The sequence below is a fragment of the Lontra canadensis genome, unplaced genomic scaffold, assembly GCF_010015895.1.
Source record: "Lontra canadensis isolate GAN:19392208 unplaced genomic scaffold, GSC_riverotter_1.0 scaffold106, whole genome shotgun sequence".
In the NCBI taxonomy this organism is placed as follows: domain Eukaryota; kingdom Metazoa; phylum Chordata; class Mammalia; order Carnivora; family Mustelidae; genus Lontra; species Lontra canadensis.
Genome location: NW_022631100.1, coordinates 4389090 through 4409738, shown reverse-complemented (window position 1 = coordinate 4409738; position 20649 = coordinate 4389090). Strand labels below are relative to the sequence as shown.

General features: G+C 46.5%; 1 protein-coding gene across 3 annotated transcripts in view; it reads left to right on the top strand.

The window, feature by feature from the left end:
- TNR (tenascin R) overlaps nt 1–19210 on the top strand; it is a 391950-nt gene extending 372740 nt beyond the window's left edge. For all 3 annotated transcript variants that reach the window (XM_032838745.1, XM_032838744.1, XM_032838746.1), the window contains 5 exons: nt 7337–7488; nt 8904–9000; nt 13134–13295; nt 17252–17415; nt 18361–19210. In XM_032838745.1, the coding sequence (XP_032694636.1) occupies nt 7337–7488; nt 8904–9000; nt 13134–13295; nt 17252–17415; nt 18361–18480 (695 nt within the window). In that variant the 3' untranslated portion in view covers nt 18481–19210. The remainder of the gene's footprint in view (nt 1–7336; nt 7489–8903; nt 9001–13133; nt 13296–17251; nt 17416–18360) is intronic.
- Nucleotides 19211–20649: the final 1439 nt, after the last annotated feature.

Below are 20649 nucleotides of genomic sequence, written 5' to 3'. Positions count from 1 at the left end.
ATTAGTCCATGACAATATGGGGGAGAAGCAAAAACAGGTCTTCAAAACTCTTTTCTAACCTACTCTCTCTCTCTCTTTTTGTACAGTTTTTGTCAGTTTTTTGTATCAGGAAAGGCTGGCCTTATTGAATGAGTTGGAAATATTCCCTCCATTTCCATTTTCTGGAAGAGATTGTGTAAAATTGGTGATGTTCCTTTTTTAAATGTTTGCTAGAATTAATAATGAAGCCATCCGGGCCTGAAGGTTCTTTTTCTAAGAGTCCTAACTACAGATCCAATTTCTTTAATAGTTATGATATTATTCAGGTTAACCATTCATCTTGGGTGACTTTTGGTAGATGGTGATTGTCAAGGAAATGGCCCAGTTCATCAAAGTTTTTAAATTTATTTACACATAATTGTTTATACTATTCAGGAGGACAGGGATATGTGATCACTTTATTGGATAGGGGCAGTAAATTTCACCAAACATCAAACTGTCTGCCATAGGTTGTAGGATAGCATTGTGAATGTTATAGAAGGACCTTAGATGTCACTATACACAGGATTCCATCTGACCAGTTTTTAATTGCATTGTCCCAAATGTTTTCAGAAAATCTAATTTTAATTTCTCTTTTTGTAATCATAGGGGTGGATATAGATCACATAGTATGGTACATTTAATAAATATTAATTGAGCATCTACCATGGGTCAAACACTGTTCTAAGTTCTGAGGATAAAGTGCTGAATAAGATGAGCCAGATGCCCTCCCTCCTGAAGCTTATATTCAAAGGGATGAGGCAATTGGGAATAGACAAAGGAAGGAAATAGGGTAAATTCAAATAGTGATAATATTATTTAAAAAAAATAAACACTAATGGAAAAGGGACAGATACAAAGAGCTAACTTCTAGGACAATTTGTATGGGAGGAAGCATTTTCTGATTGTCACTTCCTTCCACTACCATAGACTCTGTCCTCAACTAGGATGGTCAGGAAAGGCCTCCTTTTGAGCTGAGACATTTGAGCCAGGACTTGAATGATCAGCGTGAATCACACAAGAGGAGCATTCCAGACATAGTAGGAGTAATTACCATACCCCAAAGGAGGAATAAGTTTGACATGTTCAGCAGATCAGAAAAGAGCCAGCCAGGGTGGGAAATACAAGGCATTGCCAGAGCATATAGGGCTTTGTAGGCCAAGATAAGGCTTTTTGATTTTCCTCTAATTGCAAGTCATTGCAATTGGAGCCACTGCATTGAAGAAGCCATTAGAGGGTTTTCGGCAAGGGAGAGATAGGATGAGATAGGATCACATCTACAGTATATAAAAAAAAAAAATCATTCTTTCAAAAAATGGATAGTGAATATAATTAGGGTCAGAATGGCAGGAAAAGACAAGGCAGGAGGTATTACCGTGACCCAGCCCTCTCTCTGCCATGTCTAATCAAGAGCCACAGGGAGGGGCCGAGCTGACAGCTGCCAGTCTGATCAATTAATGTGCCTTAGAACTGGGTCTCCTGATATAAATGAATCCAAGAAATAAGGCAAATTATGTCAGAACATTTCTCTATCACGGTGTCTTCAGCTGATTTTTGAAAGGAAGATTCAGAAGTTTATTGCGTTTACCCATGGTGGGCAGAAGGCAGGTGGTCTACAGAACTTGAGGACCTTCCTCAGAAATGCTTCAAATAAAAGCATCCAAATTGTCTATTGTTCAGCTGATTCTCCATTCCTATTACATCCTTAAAAGTTTTTGTCACCTCTCCACCCAGACTCCCTCTTGAATGGGTCTTACCTCCAATCTTACCCCCATCGAATTCATTCTCCACCCCACAGGAAGAATAATCTTTCTAAAAACTTGAGCTTAAAGTCCATCAGTGATCTCTTCATTCTGTAGCCTGCCTGAGAAGGTTTAACTCCTTAAATGGAATGATCCTGTCCCTGCTTACCTTCCTGAGGCTCTCCTTTATCCACCCAACCCAGCTTCTGGCTAACTCTGCAGTTTCCCAAAATAGGCCATGCTTTTTGTGCTGACTTGGGACACCCTTCCCCCACCAGTCTGTAGCTAACTTCTACAGATTACTTCTAACTTCCTAAAATAAGAAGTGCTTTCTGATTAGCGCTTGCTAATCCTGTCCCATCCCAAGCTCTGCCGCTCACCCTACCCTCATCAGCACCAAATTTCACCACATGCCCACCTCCACATTTTAATAGTTCCCTCTGTTTATCTCATTCCCAGAGCACTTAGAACTTGGGGTTATAATTGTCTGTTTCTCCCACCACAGTGTGAGCAATCTGAAAGATGGGACTGTATCCTTTCATTTTTTTATATTATCTCTTAGCCCAGTATTCAGAACCCAACAGATGCCCCCCATATGTTTGTTGAATAAATACATAAAAGAATAAACAGGTAAATGAATTAGAAGATGCTACTAAAGAGGCTAAAGTGGTAGGTTTTCACAGCCCATGTGGGGCGAACAAGTAACTTTGCCCTGTCCATGACCTCAAACTGTCCTCCAGAAACCTGCAAGCAGAAACCCACTTCTGGGAAGAGCAGCCTGAGTGCTGGTGACCAGAGGCAGTCACCTGTACTTCCGTGGAATAGCACACTTTGTTGTGTAGTTACACAGAGATGTGCACAGGCTGTCCTCAGAGGGAAATCCTGGCATCATGGCTTTGGTCCTGATGCTAAGGCCAGAAGAGAGGGCAGGAGGCAGATGCTCTCCAAAGCCATCAACTCTGGCCATTTTAAAGACTACATCCAAGAATACAAACAAGTAAGGAAGAGGGCAGGGACAGAAAAGTCTCTTCCTTCACTCCCAGCTGGATGAGGGTAATCTGATTGTGCTGTGTGTCACGTAGCTCACTTCACTTCACTCTGCACTAGGACTTCAGATGCCCAACACAAACCAATTTCTGAGCAATTCTTCCAGTGAGTGCCTCAGTCCTGTTGATCTCACAATTACATTTAGAAACACTTAACCACAAGACTCTTCAGTGTACTGATCACTAGGCATTGCTTTTCCTCTTAACCTGGCAATCACCACAGCTTGTGTTTAAACAACAACAACAAAAAACAACAACAACAACAATAACAACAAAGCCTCTTTGTCAGGCCAGGCCCCAGTTACTGTACAAAAGGAAACAAAAGCCTTCCAGTTTTGCCCTTGGTCCTAAAATTTCTGCCTTCGGAAAAATTATTGGAATGATCTATGTTAGGGTGAAAGGTGCGTTTTTGATTATATTAGATGGCATAACATCCAGAGAGTTAGGGATGTCTGAAGTCTGTCCCGACAATGTCCTACGAGTGTATGAAATCACAGTATCCACACAAGGAACCCAGCAGAGTAAGAATCAGTACATTCTTTATTATTAGCTAAGCCAAGGTCTAAGAACTCTCAAAGCAGAATTTAATAGGAAAACTGGAACACAAAGTTTAAACTCAAGAATAAACAGAATCTCTTATTCCCTCCCTTTACTGTGCCACCCTGTCTAAATCATGGGACCAGCCTGCTCAAGACATACCTACTGGGGGCACATGGGTGGCTCAGTCAGTTAAGTGTCTGACTCTTGATTTCAGCTCAGGTCATGATCTCAGGGTTATGAGATGTAGCACCATGTTGGGCTTTGTTCTCCAGGGGAGTCTGCTTGAGGTTTTCTCCCTTCCCCCCATGTTCCCTCATGGTCTCTCTCTCTATATTTTTCCCATAAATAAATAAATCTTAAAAAGAAAAAAAAAAGACATACCTACTGGGAAAGACAGGAAAGGAAAGGGAAAGAAGGAAATAGGGGAGGTCAGGAGAGACAGACAGACCGAGAAATTCTGTCTAGAGTCACTAGAGCACAGGACCTAAGCAGAGAAAGCAGACCACCAGGCCCCTCAGGGGCATAGTCTAGCTTACAGATTCCACCTCTTGGCCTCTTTGAGAAGAGGAAAATGTACCAGAGAAAGAGTGGGGTTCAAATCTAGCTGCTCTTCAGATTCATGTGGGGAGATCTGTTAAGACACTGATCCCCTGCTATCCCTCAACATTCTGACTTAGTTCATCTGTCACAGAACTCAGGAATCTGAATTTTAATAAAGTCCCCATTTGGGAATTAGTGAGCCTCTGCCTCCTCTCATCTGATGAAAAGGAGTAATGATCTGATCGAGGACCTGTAGTGGGAGGCAAAACTCTGGTAATACTGAGGGCCGGAGAGGGGTTGAGAAAAGTGGTTTCATGGTAGATGTGTCTTCTCCAAGTGCCCAGAAGGTAAAAATCCCAGTTGTTGCTCCTGATATTCTATGCAGGCAAAATGTTTATTGATTGACTTTCCAATAATGCCACAGATTAAATCAAATCTAGAAACAACCAGGTGGCTTCCCAACTTGTCAAAGGTAAGACAAGTGTACCCAGCAACCATGCACCAGACCTGAACACATCTGGTGAGCTCCTCCACCAACCAGCCCAGTGTGGGGGCCCAGAAAGATGAAAACACAGCCCTTCCTCTCCCAGGGCATAGTCTGGGAGCTTCATCTCTCCAAACTTTTGACACCACTTAAATCCACTTTTTTCTTAATTTGATTTTATTCCCATTTTCTGACTTAAAAAAAACATGAATTCCTTTTTTTATATGACATTCTTTTAGGTATCTAAAAAGGTCTCCAGGGCAGGCCATCTCAATTACTATATTTGTTTTTCGTAGGTTTACCTTTAAGACAACTAAATGTGTTTGAACCTTTCGAAAGTATCAATAACTTAAATATTAAATAATCATCAAGATGAAGAAAATCATAAAACATCATTTATTTACCTATTCTAAAGTTTGGTTTGGTTTCATAGGTGTACTTTTTTTTTTGTTTTGCTTTTTGTTTTTAAAGATTTTATTTATTTATTTATTTATTTGTCAGAGTGAGAGAAAGAGGCAGGCAGAGGGATAAGCAGGCTCCCTACCAAGCAAGGAACCCAATGTGGGACTTGATCTCAGGACCCTGAGATCATGACCTGAGCTAAAGTCAGAAGTTTAACTGACTAAGCCACCCAGGCATCTCTTATAGGTATATTTGTTATAATCTGAGGTTTGGGAGATGTTCTGTTGGGAACATCCTGGATACTGGGGGAAAAATATTGTGAGTTCTGGCCCCTTTAAGGAGTTAAATCGATTAAGAAAAAAAAAAAAAGGACTATTTAAGAATGAGCCAAAGCACAACAACATTTTGTGCTGATCTCATAAAATGAGAAAGTCAGCCAATGAAAGAAGAGTGGAGAAAGGAACGCAGACAGGCAGTTTGCTTCACAGACCAGGTGGAGAGAAAGGCTTGGGAGCCAGGACATCATCATGGTGCTCCCAATGTAACAGGGAGAGTGAAGGAGCTCACTTCCACCTGTCCCCTGACACATAACTGTGACCACTAGGAATATGTGGGTTTAAGAATTCTGTCAGGCTTTAGGACGTGCTGCAGATGAAAGTTTAGAGCTTTCATGCAGCTACTTCAGAAAACCAGTTTGGAGGATAAAGATGTTTAATTTGAACATAGAACTTTTTGAGGTAACTTTAGCCTTTGGGACGCTTGTAAGATAAATACAGACATCAATTAATTCCCTGCTGTATGGATAGATATAACTCCTGTAAACTGTATACATGTTATTCTTTATTTAGCCAAGTGCAGGGAGCACTTGACTTGGGGTCTCAAAACTTGAGTTCAACTGACCTGTGGAAGCTATGCCATCTTGCTGAGTGCGGTTTCCTTTTCTGCAAAATAGTGATCTGTCTGATCTATAACAATCTGCCTTTCTCTTAAAGTTTCTTCCAAGAATTAAATAGAAATAAAACACACCTTCTCTAGTACAAGTTCTATAGAAATGTATTGTTACTCCCTGCTGCAACGGTCTCTGAAGTAGGCAGTGCCCTTGTTCTAAACTACCTTACGTGGGAGCAAACTTTGACCATGGTATGGCAGCAAGCTGGACAGTCCCTGTGCTAAGAGTTCACAGATCTACTAAACCCTGTCGACCTCTTCCTAACACAGGATGATCTGTTGACCAGGGTGTTCAAGGAGGTCCACTTGCTCAGACCTCCCTCCCCTACAGCTGACGACTCCAAGCTGTCCTCCAGCGCACCTGTAGTGTGCCGGTATCGCCACTAGGGGTCACTGTAGTGACTGACACGTGAGGTCCCTACCCAGCCTCCTTCTAACTGCTATAGTTCAAGGGTGCAAAACAGAATCAGCCTCATTTCATTGACCCTGAACATCACTGCATGCACAGATCACCCAAACCACTTCTCCTTACATGGCAAGCTCTCCCTTTTACTTGCTCTTTCCACTCCTGCAGTTCAGAAATCAGCTCCAGTGGGATCTCTGCTTCTTGGCTTGCCTGCTAAGCATTAAAATTTGCCCCGAAGCTAAGCTCTTCAAGATACATGATTTAAGCTTCTCTTTTAGCTAATTAGATATTGTCCTACAAATTGGGCTGTTCTCTCTGAAAGATGAACAGCAATTTATTTCCCCTGCCTTTTCCTTAAACTTAAACTGAACTGTAAAACATGGCCATTTGATTGTTTAGTCCAATCAGGAGATTGTTTTGGGCAAGGAATAGAGATCCATCTTCTTGCTAACTCTGAGCTTGTGTAGGCATTCCTTCATGCTGTTGTGAGGATGGTGGAAGGTTTTGCTTAATACCTGTCATCCCTTTGAAAGGTGGGCCTTACTGGGGCGCCTGGGTGGCTCAGTTAGGCATCCACCTCTTGATTTTGGTTCAGGTCATGATCTCGGGGTCGTGATATCGAGCCCCATGTTGGGCTCTGCACTCAGCATGGAGTCTGCTTGAGATTCTTTCTCCCTCTCCCTATGCCTCTCCCCTGCTCCTGTGCACACTCTCTCCCTCTCCAAAATAAATAAAATCTTTAAAAAAGGGGGGGGGGAGAAAGGTGGGCCCTACAGTGATCTATTGTGGCCCATGCATCTGTAATAATCACCTGAGTAACCCCACTAGCTACATTAACACGCTTTCACCCTTCATGGGGGGGGGATTTTTTATTAGCCCCGTTTTACTGATAAGAAAACTGATACCCAGGGAAGTCAGGCCATTTGCCTAAAACCAAACAAATAGGTAAGAGAAGGAACCAGACTGTGAACCCAGATCCTTGGTCCTTAGATGCCCCAAAACTGTATATTGTTCGAGTAATCCAACATCAGTTAGAGGGGGGAACACAGGATGATGTGGGGTCCCACACAAGGCTTGAGATCCAGTAAAGATTTCTTACAGCTCTTGATGAAGTACCACAAGGCCGTTTACAACCTTGTCCAATCCAAGATGTCATTACACATTGTAGGAGAAAGCATCCTTTCTGGAAACTGCCTCTTTTCCTATGCAGGGGGCCGGGTGTTTCCTCATCCTCAAGACTGTGCCCAGCATTTGATGAATGGAGACACTCTGAGTGGGGTTTACACCATCTTCCTCAATGGAGAGCTAAGCCGGAAGTTACAGGTGTACTGCGACATGACCACCGATGGGGGTGGCTGGATTGTAAGTATCTGGGACTGTTCTCCACACTCACAAACATCCTCAGGGTCTGGTCCATCTGGCTTGGTGTCTGTGGATCCAAATTTCACCATCCTCTGGCCAGTCTTCATCCATCTTCCACCTGTCCATGGTGGGATTCGTCCTTGCCTCTGGGCCCTTGCTTAGCAAGGCAGTCATGGGTTTGGCCAAGCACTGGAACGATTAAGCATATCGAGGCAGCAGTGGCCTGGCCCAGTGAAGGGGCCCCAGGAATACTGTTCCTTCTGTACAATAGTTAATGCAGGAGGGTGCCAGGGAGAGGGAGGAATGGCTCTGATAGGCCTAGGACTCTTGCCTGCTGAAGGATGCAGCTGTAGTCAAGGAGCAGAGAGAGTGGGTCCTCTGCAGAAGGAGGTGAGCCTCGATGGGGAGCTCTATGGGATGACTGCATATGGGGAAACCGATGAGCACGGATAGCCATCTCTAGTTACCAAGCCTACCCCTGTCCCCATCTTCCCTGGCCTCCCTGGCTCTTCCCCAGAGCTGCCACAGCCTTCCAGATGTACCAGCAGTCAGGAAAATAAGAGACAGCCTCCCTCCACAGCTAATAGGACAACACCAAGAGAAGAGAAAGAACAGTGTCCTAAATGGCCCCAGCTAGCGGTGCAGCCTGCTTTGCGTACGGGAGAGTTCCCTCAGCCTGACCCTAAAGGAGCCCAGCATTTGCTCCGTCCCTGCATGCACACATAGCCCCCCACCCTCCCGCGGTTCCCCTCTAGTTCTGTGAACACACAGCACTGGATTTTTCTTGGTGCAAAATGGATAGATTTTTAATGGAGTTAAATGGTGGCTGTGCTCATAAGCTACTCTGGGGAGGCATTCTCTTTTATGTTTCTGACATATTTGTTCCTCCTTCTTAAAGCATAATTGGAAATTGAAGCTGAGGCTGATGCATTGGAGGTTAAATGAAATTAGCACTTAAACATCTCGGAAAAATGAATGATATGCAGTTGCTTTGCCTGCAATAGGATGGTGACATGACAGCTACTAGCTGATGTGGGCCGGTCCTGTTCTTCTGGTGAGAAATGCTTTCTACTGCCCTCGGTGCTGCAAAAAGATTCATTTGAGAGCCAAGACTATTTCCCCTTGCCTAGTTGGGGGCTTGAGATGGATTCTGAGTCCTTTCTGCATTGCAGGGGTGCAAATTAGTGTCAAAGGCACACCCTGGCCTATTCTTCAGGGACCTCTGCACTTCCGGAGGAGAGCTCTGAGCATCTCTTACTACGAAAACAGCCGTGTGGACACCGAGCCTTGTACAACAATGTTCCTGATCTGAGCATCTTTCTCCTGGCGGCTGGAAAACTCAGTTACAGAGATTTTACTCATGAGGGTTTATTTTCTTTAACATCACGTTGTTTCCTCTCCTGTCTCCCCCACAGGTGTTCCAGAGACGGCAGAACGGCCAAACTGATTTTTTCCGCAAGTGGGCTGAGTACCGTGTCGGCTTCGGGAACCTGGAGGATGAGTTTTGGCTGGGTAATCCTCCTTCATGCTTTCCCTGGGAACCCTGCTCTGGGTCTTTGTCCACCTCCTTCCTTTCTGTGTCCATCTGGGATGATCTGAAACGCCATGTCCGTTGAGAAGTTGACAGCTCGTGAATTGCTTTCAGTACCTCTTGCTCTGTTTGGCTCCGCTATTGATCTGTTTTTATCTTATTGTGGTGTTTTCTTCTTTGCTCTGTCTCTTCCCATCCTCATTAATAGTCTCTTATGCTGATGGGTCTTGACATGAGGCAACTACAGAAGAAGTGAGCTGCCTGGTGGGGGAGGGGGTGCAGGACACAGCCAGCTGGCCGTCACCTCTCAGATGCTGGGTACCTGCCAGGCAGCCTGCATGTCGGGAGAGAGGAGGCAGTCACCCTGCCCCAGCTCCCCGGAGGAATCCTATTGCCTGACTTGGCAAGGGAAGAGAAAAATGAAAAGCGCCTTTGGGGTGTCCTGCCATCTCCCAGAGGTCTGACACAGGCGGGAGGTGCAGATTGAGAACGGAGCTTGTGTGAGAAAGTGAATACCCAGGTGGTGGCAGGAGTGCCAACCCCGGAAAGCAGTAAATGGATTACCTGTGTCTTGGCCTGGGTTAGATTTTCATAGTGAAACATACAGGGAGGCAGGGGGAAGGGCGCATAACTGACTTCCCTATTTGTGGTCTCCTCCCTCTATCCCGGTCCCTACGTCATTGGGGCCTCACTGTCTTTCTTCTGGACACTCACACGACAGCTCCCTACCTGACCTCCCTGCCTCCAGGACTACTCCATTGTCCACACGGCGTTCTTCCTTATGCCCGAAATCTGAGCTGTGGTTAACCCCATTTGTAAACCCTTTCAGTGATGCCTCAGTGCCACCAGGAAAGCCAAATCCCTTCGCTGAGGTACAAGACCCTTCCTAATCTACTTCTGAAGCCTGCTCCCCACCACTAAGTCCCCCACACCTCCCACCTACACTCCCCTACACATGCCAGCACCCAGCTCCAAACATTCAGAATCATTAATGCTTCCTCTGCAAGGAACACTCTCCCAGCCCACCATCCCCCTACCCTGTACATCCTGTTGCCTGTCTGTGTATATTCAGAGACCCAGCTACACTCCTCGTCCTCCACAGAACCTGTGCTGCCCAGTTTTCTCACCCTCTGCCTATGGGAGAATTGGCCACTCCCTCTTTTGTGGGGCCCAAAGCACAGTGTCCATTTTTCTTTCTGTCCCTCTTGACTATACCATGGAAACTTCTTTCAGGACTAGGACCACATCTTGGCCATCTTTTAGTCCCCCTGCCTGTTATGGTGCCTGCGATGGTAGGTGCTTAAAGCGTAGGCACCGATAGGTCCATCAATGGTAAGAATTTATCGAGTACCTATGAGAGGCTCAGAACTGTGTTGGCTGATGTAGGTAATGAAACTATAAGATAAGAACATTGAGAGAGAAGTCAAGTGCAGAGGAAGTATTTTTACCTTCTAGGAGATGGCACACAGCTTGGGGGACAAGTACAATGCACGTAGATCAGGTCCCTGGCACACAGAGCTCGCGTTCCCCAGCCCTCAGCCGCTGTGCACTGATCCCACGATTTTTGCATTATCTGTGAAGTAGCTGAACTATCCCGTACTTACATTTTCTCTGTATCACTTGCTTTATTTAATTAAATCGACTGTTTTGTGAAAGAAACTTCATAGCATTTCCCAAAATGGAAAGCTAGTTATCATGTGCCAAAACAAAAAGGAGCCTTAAAAATTCATACAAGGAAAACAAAACAATATTAATATTATTAAATGACAGCTAAATACACGGGCCCCAAGCCTGATGTTGCTGCTGGTGGTACAAATGAAGGTTAGCAAGCGTTGGGTGTTTTCACCGCCAAGTACTGGAACCAAACTGAGACCAGGAGTTGAGGTTAGGATCTGAGTTAAGGTTTCTCCTTTAACTATTAAGAAAGAAATAGGATTTGGAAATAGCTTGCTCCCTGTATGTTTAAGGTTATTTCGTCCTCATTCCCAAAGTATTTCTCCTATCATGAGAGATGCCATCCTATGCTGAGAAACACTGTACCAACCAATGAACTATCTACGAGAAGGCACAGATACTCGGAGAGGGGAGGGGTCAGCTTTGTGGAGGAGGCTCTGGGCGATCCATGACCAAGAAGAATGCAGGAGGGAAGGGGACAAGAAAAGAGGAAAGGCAGGGATTTTTTTGACATGTGCAAATGGGACAGGAAAGAAACCACCCAACCAGAGCAAAGACGCAGGGCAGGGAAAGAAGAAAATGAGGTTAGATGGGTTGAATAAAAGCACATTATGGTACCTAAAGCCAGGAAGAGAAGTCTTGACATAATGCCGTGGTAATAGGGAGCCAGTGAGGGCTGCTGAATTGAGGCATGGCCTGGTGATCTGTAGTTCGGCAGCAATACTCAGGTTCAGGGTAACTATGACCCATGATTTATATCCCAAGTTGGGTTCCCCAGAAGCAGAGCCAGAGACATTCTTTTTCAAGGGATTTATTGAGGGAGTGGTCTCAGGAGTAGGGGAATGGAGGAAGCGGGACAGAGCAGAAGACACTACGCAAAAATGCAGTTTTGGTGAGAGGTTATCTTTGGTCTGATCCTCAGGGAAGGTCTGGAGCATGAATTGCTCCTCAGAGTTGGTCCCCAGTAGGACAAGAGGGATGGTCTTTCATACCCCCTACATCAGGCATTAATGTAGGTCGGCTTCAAGGCACGGGGAAGGGAGAATGTAGCTGCTAAAGGGAAGTAACTCCTGTTTGGTCAAAGGCAATTATCCAAGAAGAAGGCAGCTGTGAGCTGTTAGCAGCCAGCACGTCTAGCAGCTGGGGGACATGCCCACCATTTACGAAGGGCATCCATGGCAGGTATCCCCAGGATCTACTAGATCCACACAAACACAAGTCTAGGGTAGGTTGTGGGTCAGCAACCTGGCAAACAGCAAACAGCCCTCAGCCCTCAACTTATAATCAAAATGAAGCTTTAAATCTCAAACGGGATAGGGAAGCAGAAGGATGCAGGTGGCCTCCAGCCAATAAGAGCTCCTGTGTGGATTTCAACCTCTTCTTCCCCAATGAGATTAGCCTAAGTAATCTCTAAATTCCCTTCCATTGCTTTATTCCTTTATTCTCATCATGGCATCCTCTGATAGATATCAGATATGACAGCAAAGCAAGAGGACCTCGGTTCAGTAGGCAGATAGAAATCAGGAAGACTCAGAGATCACCAGCAATGCAAGGTGATTGGTTCAAAGTCTGGACAGTTAGGTCAAAATCAGGAAGTCCCAGAGTCCAGCCAGCCAGAGCAAGCGGACAAGGGAATATATACGAGAAAACATCACCAAGGAAGATGCGGGCTCACAGAGGCTTTGCACGTTACAAGAATCTATTAAACCAAGGTCCACGAAGCTTAGAGCCCAAAGGGAAGCAGCTGGGTGAAAATAACCACCCAGAAGACCAGTGCAGAGGGGGGCAAAGCAAACTGTAGCGGGTGGATTAAACAGAAAGGAACCAAAGTCAGAGGGCAAATGGCAATATCCCCTGACCTGGCTGTGGGAGCCCCAGGAGGGCTGGAGGCTGAGAAAGGGCAAGGCAGTATAATGCAAGGTGAACAGAATCCCTTTTGCAGGCTGCTAGGCGATGATAGGAGGTCTGGCTCTCCCGGGCCCCTAGAGCCCATCCTGAACTCCCATCCTGAACTCCTCTGATCAGTGTTTCTACCTCTGGCTTCCTACCACTCTCACCAAACGATTCACATCCATGTAATACATCTTGTCATTTTCACCCAGTGCTGTGGTTTGGAGTGGAAGGTGGTAGGGGACAGGACCAGGAATCCTGAGGCTCAAGGTTTGTGTGCTACAGAGTCAAGACAGGATGTTAGGACCCCTGAGCAGGGAGGGGGCCACCCATCAGCAGACCAGGTCTTGTATTTTTGCGGGAGGAGATTTTGAGTCTGGCAGGGTCTGTCTGATAAATGACCTGAGAAGGGTTGATGACAAAAGCAATCCGGATCCCCCTGCCCCTCTGCAACATCCATTGTGAGGCCACAGTCCCATTCAGCCCCATTTCCCCCCATTTCCCAAGCCGCTGGGACCGGGCCCCCTGTATCCTCTGCTCTTCTCCACAGGGCTGGACAACATACACAGGATCACGTCCCAGGGCCGCTACGAGCTGCGCGTGGACATGCGGGACGGCCAGGAGGCCGCCTTCGCCTCCTACGACAAGTTCTCGGTGGAGGATGGCCGAAACCTGTATAAGCTGCGCCTCGGGGGCTACAACGGCACTGCAGGTACCCTGGCCTCCACCGCCCCCCCCCCACCAAGCCCCCAGAAACCCCACGGCCTCTGGACGGCCGCTGGGCGGGCGGTAGGACCAGCGCCCCCGCGCGGTCAAGGCCTGAACTTCACCGGGCGGCGGCAGCACCCAGAAAGCCTGTGAATTCCCTGCCAGCCTAAGAGCAGGGGCGGAGGGAGGGCTGGGAATCACTGGCGCTGGTCCCTCCTGTCCCCAACCACCCAGGTGACCTGAAACCAATGTCTCAGGATTTCAGTTTCCTCATCTGGAAAATCATAATAAGGCTGCCAGCCCTACTTCACAGAGTAGTCAGGAAAAGATGCAATCAATGCAGCAAAAGTACTTTAAAGTTAAAAAAAAAAAAAAAAAGCACAGTGTGAGGGCAAAGCATTATTTTTCTTGTCTACATTAATCAATATGGGCTCTTATCCAACGAGTGCATAATCATCTACTTTCTGGCGAGAAATTTCCTCCTGCAATGACATCCAGGAAAACCATCTTGCAACTAAGGGAAATAAAGCAGACCCCTCCATATTCTGAGGGGGCCCCCCTCCCCTCAGCAGTCATCATAACACCTTTGTCAGGTGCAAGCAAGAGCCCTGGAAAGATCCTCCTCGACCACGTTTCTTCTCATTCCTCCACGAGAACCAGATACATGCTCGCGTTTCCTGTATAGATTTTTATGACATTTCGACTAAGTAGAACAACCGTGTCCATAAGCTCTGTTTCATTAACAGTTTTATCGAAACGTAATATCCCAGCCTGTTTCTTAGGCTTTGCCAGTCTGTCTCCTAGGTTCTATTATAGCACATTTCATAAAAACCTGTTTTGCCAAACATTCTACTCTTTGGTACCTGGAGTTATTGGTCCTTTCATTAACTCCAGTGTAAGGGCTAAACGCTAGTCTGTAATTTTAGCAGCATTTTCATGACTCTTGGAATTAAGAAGATCATCGAGGTGCTGCCCTTCTGATTACTGCACCTGTCCAAGTATTTCTCTTCTCACCCAGGTATTGTTACTCTGCAGGAAGACGTGCTTCGTTCTTGTTCATTTGGAGATCGTTCCTGTCGGTGGTCAGTCAGGTCTGCCTGAGGTGCCCCTCACGGTGGCTCCAATTTACTACACTTTGGGCATAAAAGAGCCATTGAAATGGAGTGTATTAAACAAGATGTCAGACTAAATCATTTCAAAAAAAAAAAAAACAAAAAAACCTGATACAATCAACTCCCTAAGATTAGAATTGTGTCTATAGAAAAGCAGCGCTTATTCTTCCCGCAGGAAGAAAATCAAGCTTTGCCCCTTGCTCCCATGTTCCACCTTCCTCCCCCCTCTTCATCCGCTCCAAGCCTCTGCTTCTCCCTGCCCGTCCCCTCACCCCATGGGCCCAAGCCATGCTTCCTTTACCACAGCTCCGTCTTGCTACCGGGCCCCATGGAGGGCAGGGCCATGTGACCGCATTCTACTCTCATGTCTCCTAGGCAAATCCTGCCAGCAAATTGACCAATCATCATGAATTAATTGCAGTCCGACCCTTCTCTTCAAATATTCAGTTCATCTTCCTCAAATGATGAAAACGTGGGCTTATATGGGCTGCCCTCTTCTCTGGGTAACTCCACTCAGTGGTTGCTTTTTTTAGACCAGAAGGTCTCCAGTGGGGAAGAGCCCATCCTCTCTTTCTGGCATTTGCCATTGCCCAATTCCCCTGGCCTTTATCTTGACTTACTGCTCATTTTATTGGCCCTACTGGCAACTATCTGTCCGATGGCCTCCAATTCATGTTCATCCCTTTCTCCTGTCCCCATTTCTCAAGGCTACAAAAATCTAGGTCTCTCATCAAGACTCTGACCAGAGTAGAACTGAAAACTCCAAATCAAGTTATCAATAAAAGGTTGTTGAGCAACCCCAAGAAGGTCATTGTGCAAGTTACAGGGACTCGAAACAAGCATAAGACATAACCTCTGCAAGAATGAAACAGCTTTTTTCAAAAAAGAACCATAAAAGAAATGGTACTCACTTCCAGCTTACCACGAGCTCATTGGCCTCGGAAGGAGCGACATCTGGCTTGGGTCCCAATGGCAAGGAAAGCAAACCCTGGAAGAGAAGTCACGGGAGGAGCAGTTACTGTGGAGGGAGGGCAGGCATGGAGAGCCTGGCTCGCCAGGGCAGGGTGTGATTTCAAAAGAAACAGAAAGAAGATTGGCAGAGTAAGGGCCCTAAAACCAAGGGAGCCGTGTGACTACGGTGAGCAGTGGGGAGCCATGGTAGGTCCTGAGTCTTTTGGATTTGGGGTTTTAGGAAGATCAATGTGACAGCCTTAAACTGGATAAAGTAAATCTGAGTAAAGAACAGAGACCCACTGGCAGCTGCTGCATTAATCCTGGTAGGAGATAATAGGAGACTTGACTAATGTCAGGAATTAAGAGAAAGGTATAAATCTGAACAGTGGTTTGAGAGAGAAAAACCAAGACTTGGACGATGCACTGAATATATGAGGTGGTATGAGGCAGAAATGGGAAGGGAAGCCAGATTGGGGGAGGAGATAAAGACCAATGCTGGGATCTATCCAAGACTGCAGCAGGCAATATCAGAGAGGAAGCGAGAGAGCATTGTTGTAGGGCAGTAGTGGAGAGCAAATTCTAGATTACAGAAGGAAGAGCTGGAGATGAGAAGATAGGAGGTGGGCAGAACAAGAGTGACCCATGGTAAAGAAAGGGTCACTAGAAAATAGGATTAATCCAAGAAGTTTTAAAGCTAAAGGATATGAATATGATTTAGGATTAGAGGAGGTGACTATGCTAATAAATACATATTTTATGTAAATATATATAAAAGTATATTATTTATATTATTTTTTTCTTTTTCATGTATATACATGTATATATATGAATATATATATATATATATATATATATATATATTCATGTGTATATATACATGAAAAAGAAAAAAATAAGCTCTATTTTCTGCCTTCCTCTGGACCTGGAAGAAATGTGACTGAGTTTCATAGAGGCACCTGGGTGGCTCAGTCACTTAAGTATCTGCCTTCAGCTCAGGTCATGGTCCCCAGGGATCAAGCCCCACGTGGGGGTCTCCCCACTTGGTGAGGAGTCTGCTTCTCCTTCTGCCTCTGTCCCTCCCCCCTGCTCAAGCTCATTCTCTTTCTCTCTCTCTCAAATAAATAAATAAAATCTTTTTAAAAATGAGTTTCAGGTAGTAAGATTAGCTCTCAATGGACACAAAACCAGATTTCTTGGAGCCTGGAAAGAGAAGATGAAAAGGATGGGACAGAAACATGATATGTTCAGTTGGGGATCCAACTGACATGAGGGAATCAGGCTTTCTCAGAGAATAAAGACCATCCCCTCAGAGTAAGCCATGGTGGGAAGCAGTGGAGGCATTCTTGGACACGATTAGGATTTTCTTATCATGCTTTCTCCTGTGGACAGGAACTTGAGCTTGCTGAGATCCCTCTTTACATGTGGCACCAAGTTCTGAATGTGGGGTTTTGGGTGAGGGTTGACCAAGCTTAAGAAACTGTGGAGAAGGCCAGGCTATGGATGCATGTGGTAACCCAGATTGACTCAAGTCACCATGGCTCATCACTGTGTCCTCTGGGGACAAAGGAATCATGAATGTTGGTGCCCAGTGCAAGCCTAGAGGGAAAAGACAGGGGTGTGAAGTGGACTGAGTGGACAGAGCTCTGAGCAGAAGGTCAGAGGAATGAGGAAATGACTTACAGAGAGCAGCAAAGAATCAGCTGACCCAGGGGGTAAGGTGGAGTAAGAAGAGTTCCCTACAGCCCAGCTGAGGAAATGCGTGGGAAAGAGATGAGTAAATGGAAGGTCCCTTAAGGGCAGGCTAGGTGTGTTGTTAGTGGGTCAGATGTCCAGACAGTCCTGACAAAAGAGGAACAAATGAGATGCCCTTATGAAAGCATCTTTTTCTTTATAGGGGACTCCCTCAGCTATCATCAGGGACGCCCTTTCTCCACAGAGGACAGAGACAATGATGTTGCCGTTACCAACTGTGCCATGTCCTACAAGGGGGCCTGGTGGTATAAGAACTGCCATCGCACCAACCTCAATGGGAAATATGGAGAGTCCAGGCACAGTCAGGTAGGTGAAGCTGGCCGCCATCTTGAATGACCCAGGGCTGTGGAACCCACCGTCCCTCGGCTTTATGTGTTCGGCGCACAAGTTGGTCTTACATTTCCCTCTGTTAAAAAAATAAATAAATGAAAGTCAGTCTTGAGAATGGACTATCATGAAGAGGAAAGGAAAGCAGGTCCTGAGATAAGAGTGGGACAAAACAGAAGCCAGAGGAGAGAAAAAAAAGCATCTGGACTCAGAACTTAGAACTCACCCAGAAAAGCCCTTGACTACCAGTACATTCCATTAATTTCATTTCCTCATCTTAGCCATTCCATGGAGAGCTTATCAAATTTAGGGACAGCTTCACAGGTTCAACCTCATCTAAAGAAGGGTCCCAGGAAAGGAGAGATCAGAAAACCAGTATCAACTGGACTAGGTTTCCCCCTTAGAGACTACAAGTCCACAGGCTGAGCTGGGAGATAGGGCGACCAGCTGGACCACCTGGGACTTTCCCAGTTTTAGCACCCCCAAGGCCAGCAGCCAGGGAAACCCCTCCCTCCTGAGCCAACCAAGATGGCTGGTCACCACAGGCAGAAACTACCTGACTCTCCCCTCAGGAGTGAGCAGTCTAACACAATCATTCTCCACAAGATGATCCTATACTATTGGGATTTTAAGATTCAGCACCGATAACCGGTGCATGCAAATCTTAAAAACCAAAAACATAAAGCTGGCAGTAAGACATAAACCTGATGAACACTCGGGTCACAGCACGCTTAAAAAGAAAAGCTGAAGAAAGACCCAGCTCCTTCGACCCTATCAGGAGCTGGAACGCAGAGCTTCCCGTTAATGGAGAATGACTAATCCTCATCTTGGATTCCCCGCTCCTGGTGTTCTCCCTCTTTTCAAGCCAGGTGTTCCACCTGGGGGGAGGTGGGGACCTGACATGCCTGTCTTCCTCCTTCCCAGGGGATCAACTGGTACCACTGGAAAGGCCACGAATTCTCCATCCCTTTCGTGGAGATGAAGATGCGCCCCTACAGCCACCGTCTCACGGCGGGGAGGAAACGGCGGTCCTTGCAGTTCTGAGCCTTGGGCGGCCGCGGGCCGACTGACCTTTTCTGTCATTTGTTTGTATTTTATAATATGAAACAAGGGGTGGGGGGTAAGAGTACTGTGCTTGGCAACGTGGGAAGGGTGTTGGAGGAAGCAGGATATAGCTGTTCGTGGTGTCTGCTGTCCCGGGCCTGGGCCTCGGTCTCCGTGCTCCCTCCCACCCAGTCATCCTTAACCTTCCCCTCCTTTCTCACTGAGGAGGGAAAGTCTGGAATGTTTTAAAGAGACCAATTGAAAGGCAAGTCCTGGGGTCAGATTGCTATGGCACCAGGCCTTCTTTTCCTGGACACCTAGGAGCTGCCCTTCACTCCCAGGTAATTGTGCTCTGGTCACTGCCTTGGATGGCCAGGTTCTCACAGCAGCCCCTGGGAGAAGCCTCGAGAAGAGAGCTCTGCCAACAATACCCCTTCAGAGGAAATTGATTAACCTCGCCCCATCCCAACAACCCAAGTCCTTTTTAATGGGCCAAAGATTTTCATCTTCTGACACTCTTACCAGCCAAGTGTCCTATGACCTTTTAAGAGCAGCCGTCTCCTTCCCAGCCCCAGTCAGTCCTGTGCCTCCGTCCATCCTACCTTTAGACCCCCATGGCCCCACAAGCCCAAGGCATTGTCCACACCTGGCCCTGGGCTACACAGTGGCTGTGTTCCCTAAGGGTCATAAGTCATTGCCCCCTCTCTTAGTTCTGCCAGGCAGAACTTCTCTGTGGACGAAAGGGGGAGATGGTTGTAGGTTGAGCCCTTTGGGGTCAGACATTGAGGAAAGGACAAAAGTAGAAATCAGGGCATCTGCCATTTGAGATTACAGGTCCCTTGGGAAACACAGATCTTACCTAGCTCTATTTTCTTATCTCTGGTCCTATTTGTCATGGATTTTTTTTTTCCCTGAATTGCAAATGGAAGGCCTCATTTCTGTGTTCAGCCAAGCTCTCCTTAATGTGGGTGGCTTAATAAGGGTCAGAGAAGAACTTATATGACCAGCCAGCCGTTCCCCTGACTGATAATTCCTGGAAAGAGGTGAAATTCGGGGGAGGGGGGAGGGGCTGTTTTTGTTTTTTTGCTCTTTTTTGGTCCTGTGGGAAATAGGAATGACCTCTGTAATGAGTTGACATCATGAGAAGCCTTTCTCCATCTTCTTTTATTATTCTGCCTCTGAGAGGAAAAATGAAAAGTGCCAGAGGAAATTACATCTGGAAATCCAAAGGTGAATAGGGGATGACTGTGGGCCTACCTCCAATTTTATGAGATGTGCTCTCTTCACTACCATGATTTGATTTTTAAGCCCAGGAGAGCACAGGGCTCTAGAAACCATGACCCTTTGACTTCTCCAAACCCAATGTGTCAGCGGTAGCTATCCCTGCAGCATCTACCAAAAGCCACACCCAGCCCCCCGGCAGCCCCACTCTGTTCCCCTCCCATTCCTCAAGGCCCCACTTCTGTTTTCTGTAATGCCCATGATTAGCCAAACCAGGACATCTTGCCCTGTCCCCAACCAGTTGCCGGAAGAGCCTGAGAGTTGGCAGTTTCCTCATGGAAACAGCTATGCTCTAACCCAGCTCTGATTCCCAGGAGAGGACGGTCACGGGGGCTGCTGATCACACTTTATACAGATGACGTTGGCTGCCACTAGCCACAGGCACCCTGCCACAGCAGGCCTCCAAGGCCTTGCCCACGCCTCCGTGAGGCTGTGACTGACAAACCCGGGACATGAGACATGGAAGCCACTCAGGTCAGCATGGGCTTCAAAAGGAACTAGGAGAAGGAGGAAGAAAGAGAAACAGTCCTTTTAAGAAACATATAAATTCCAGTGAGATTCAGCTAGGAGAGTGGGATACCAATGAAGAGTAGGGAGCACACTGCGAGGAAGCTGGGGGCTAAGCTAGAGGCTGCCTCCACCATGTTGTTCACTCTGTGACCTCATCAGGGAGGTTGTTTTCTCTCTCCAGGCCTCAGTGTCCCCCCTGTTGAATGGAAGCTTGGACTAGAATGGCTACCATCTTCCTTTCCGGTTTTGATAGTCACTGATGCTGGTTTCTGATCTGGAAATCTAAGTAGAAATTGGCATTGATGAGAAAGCATGATAAAGTAATGAAAATTCACCAGAAGTTCTGCTTTGTTAGGGAGGGAGAAAGGGAGGAAGGAA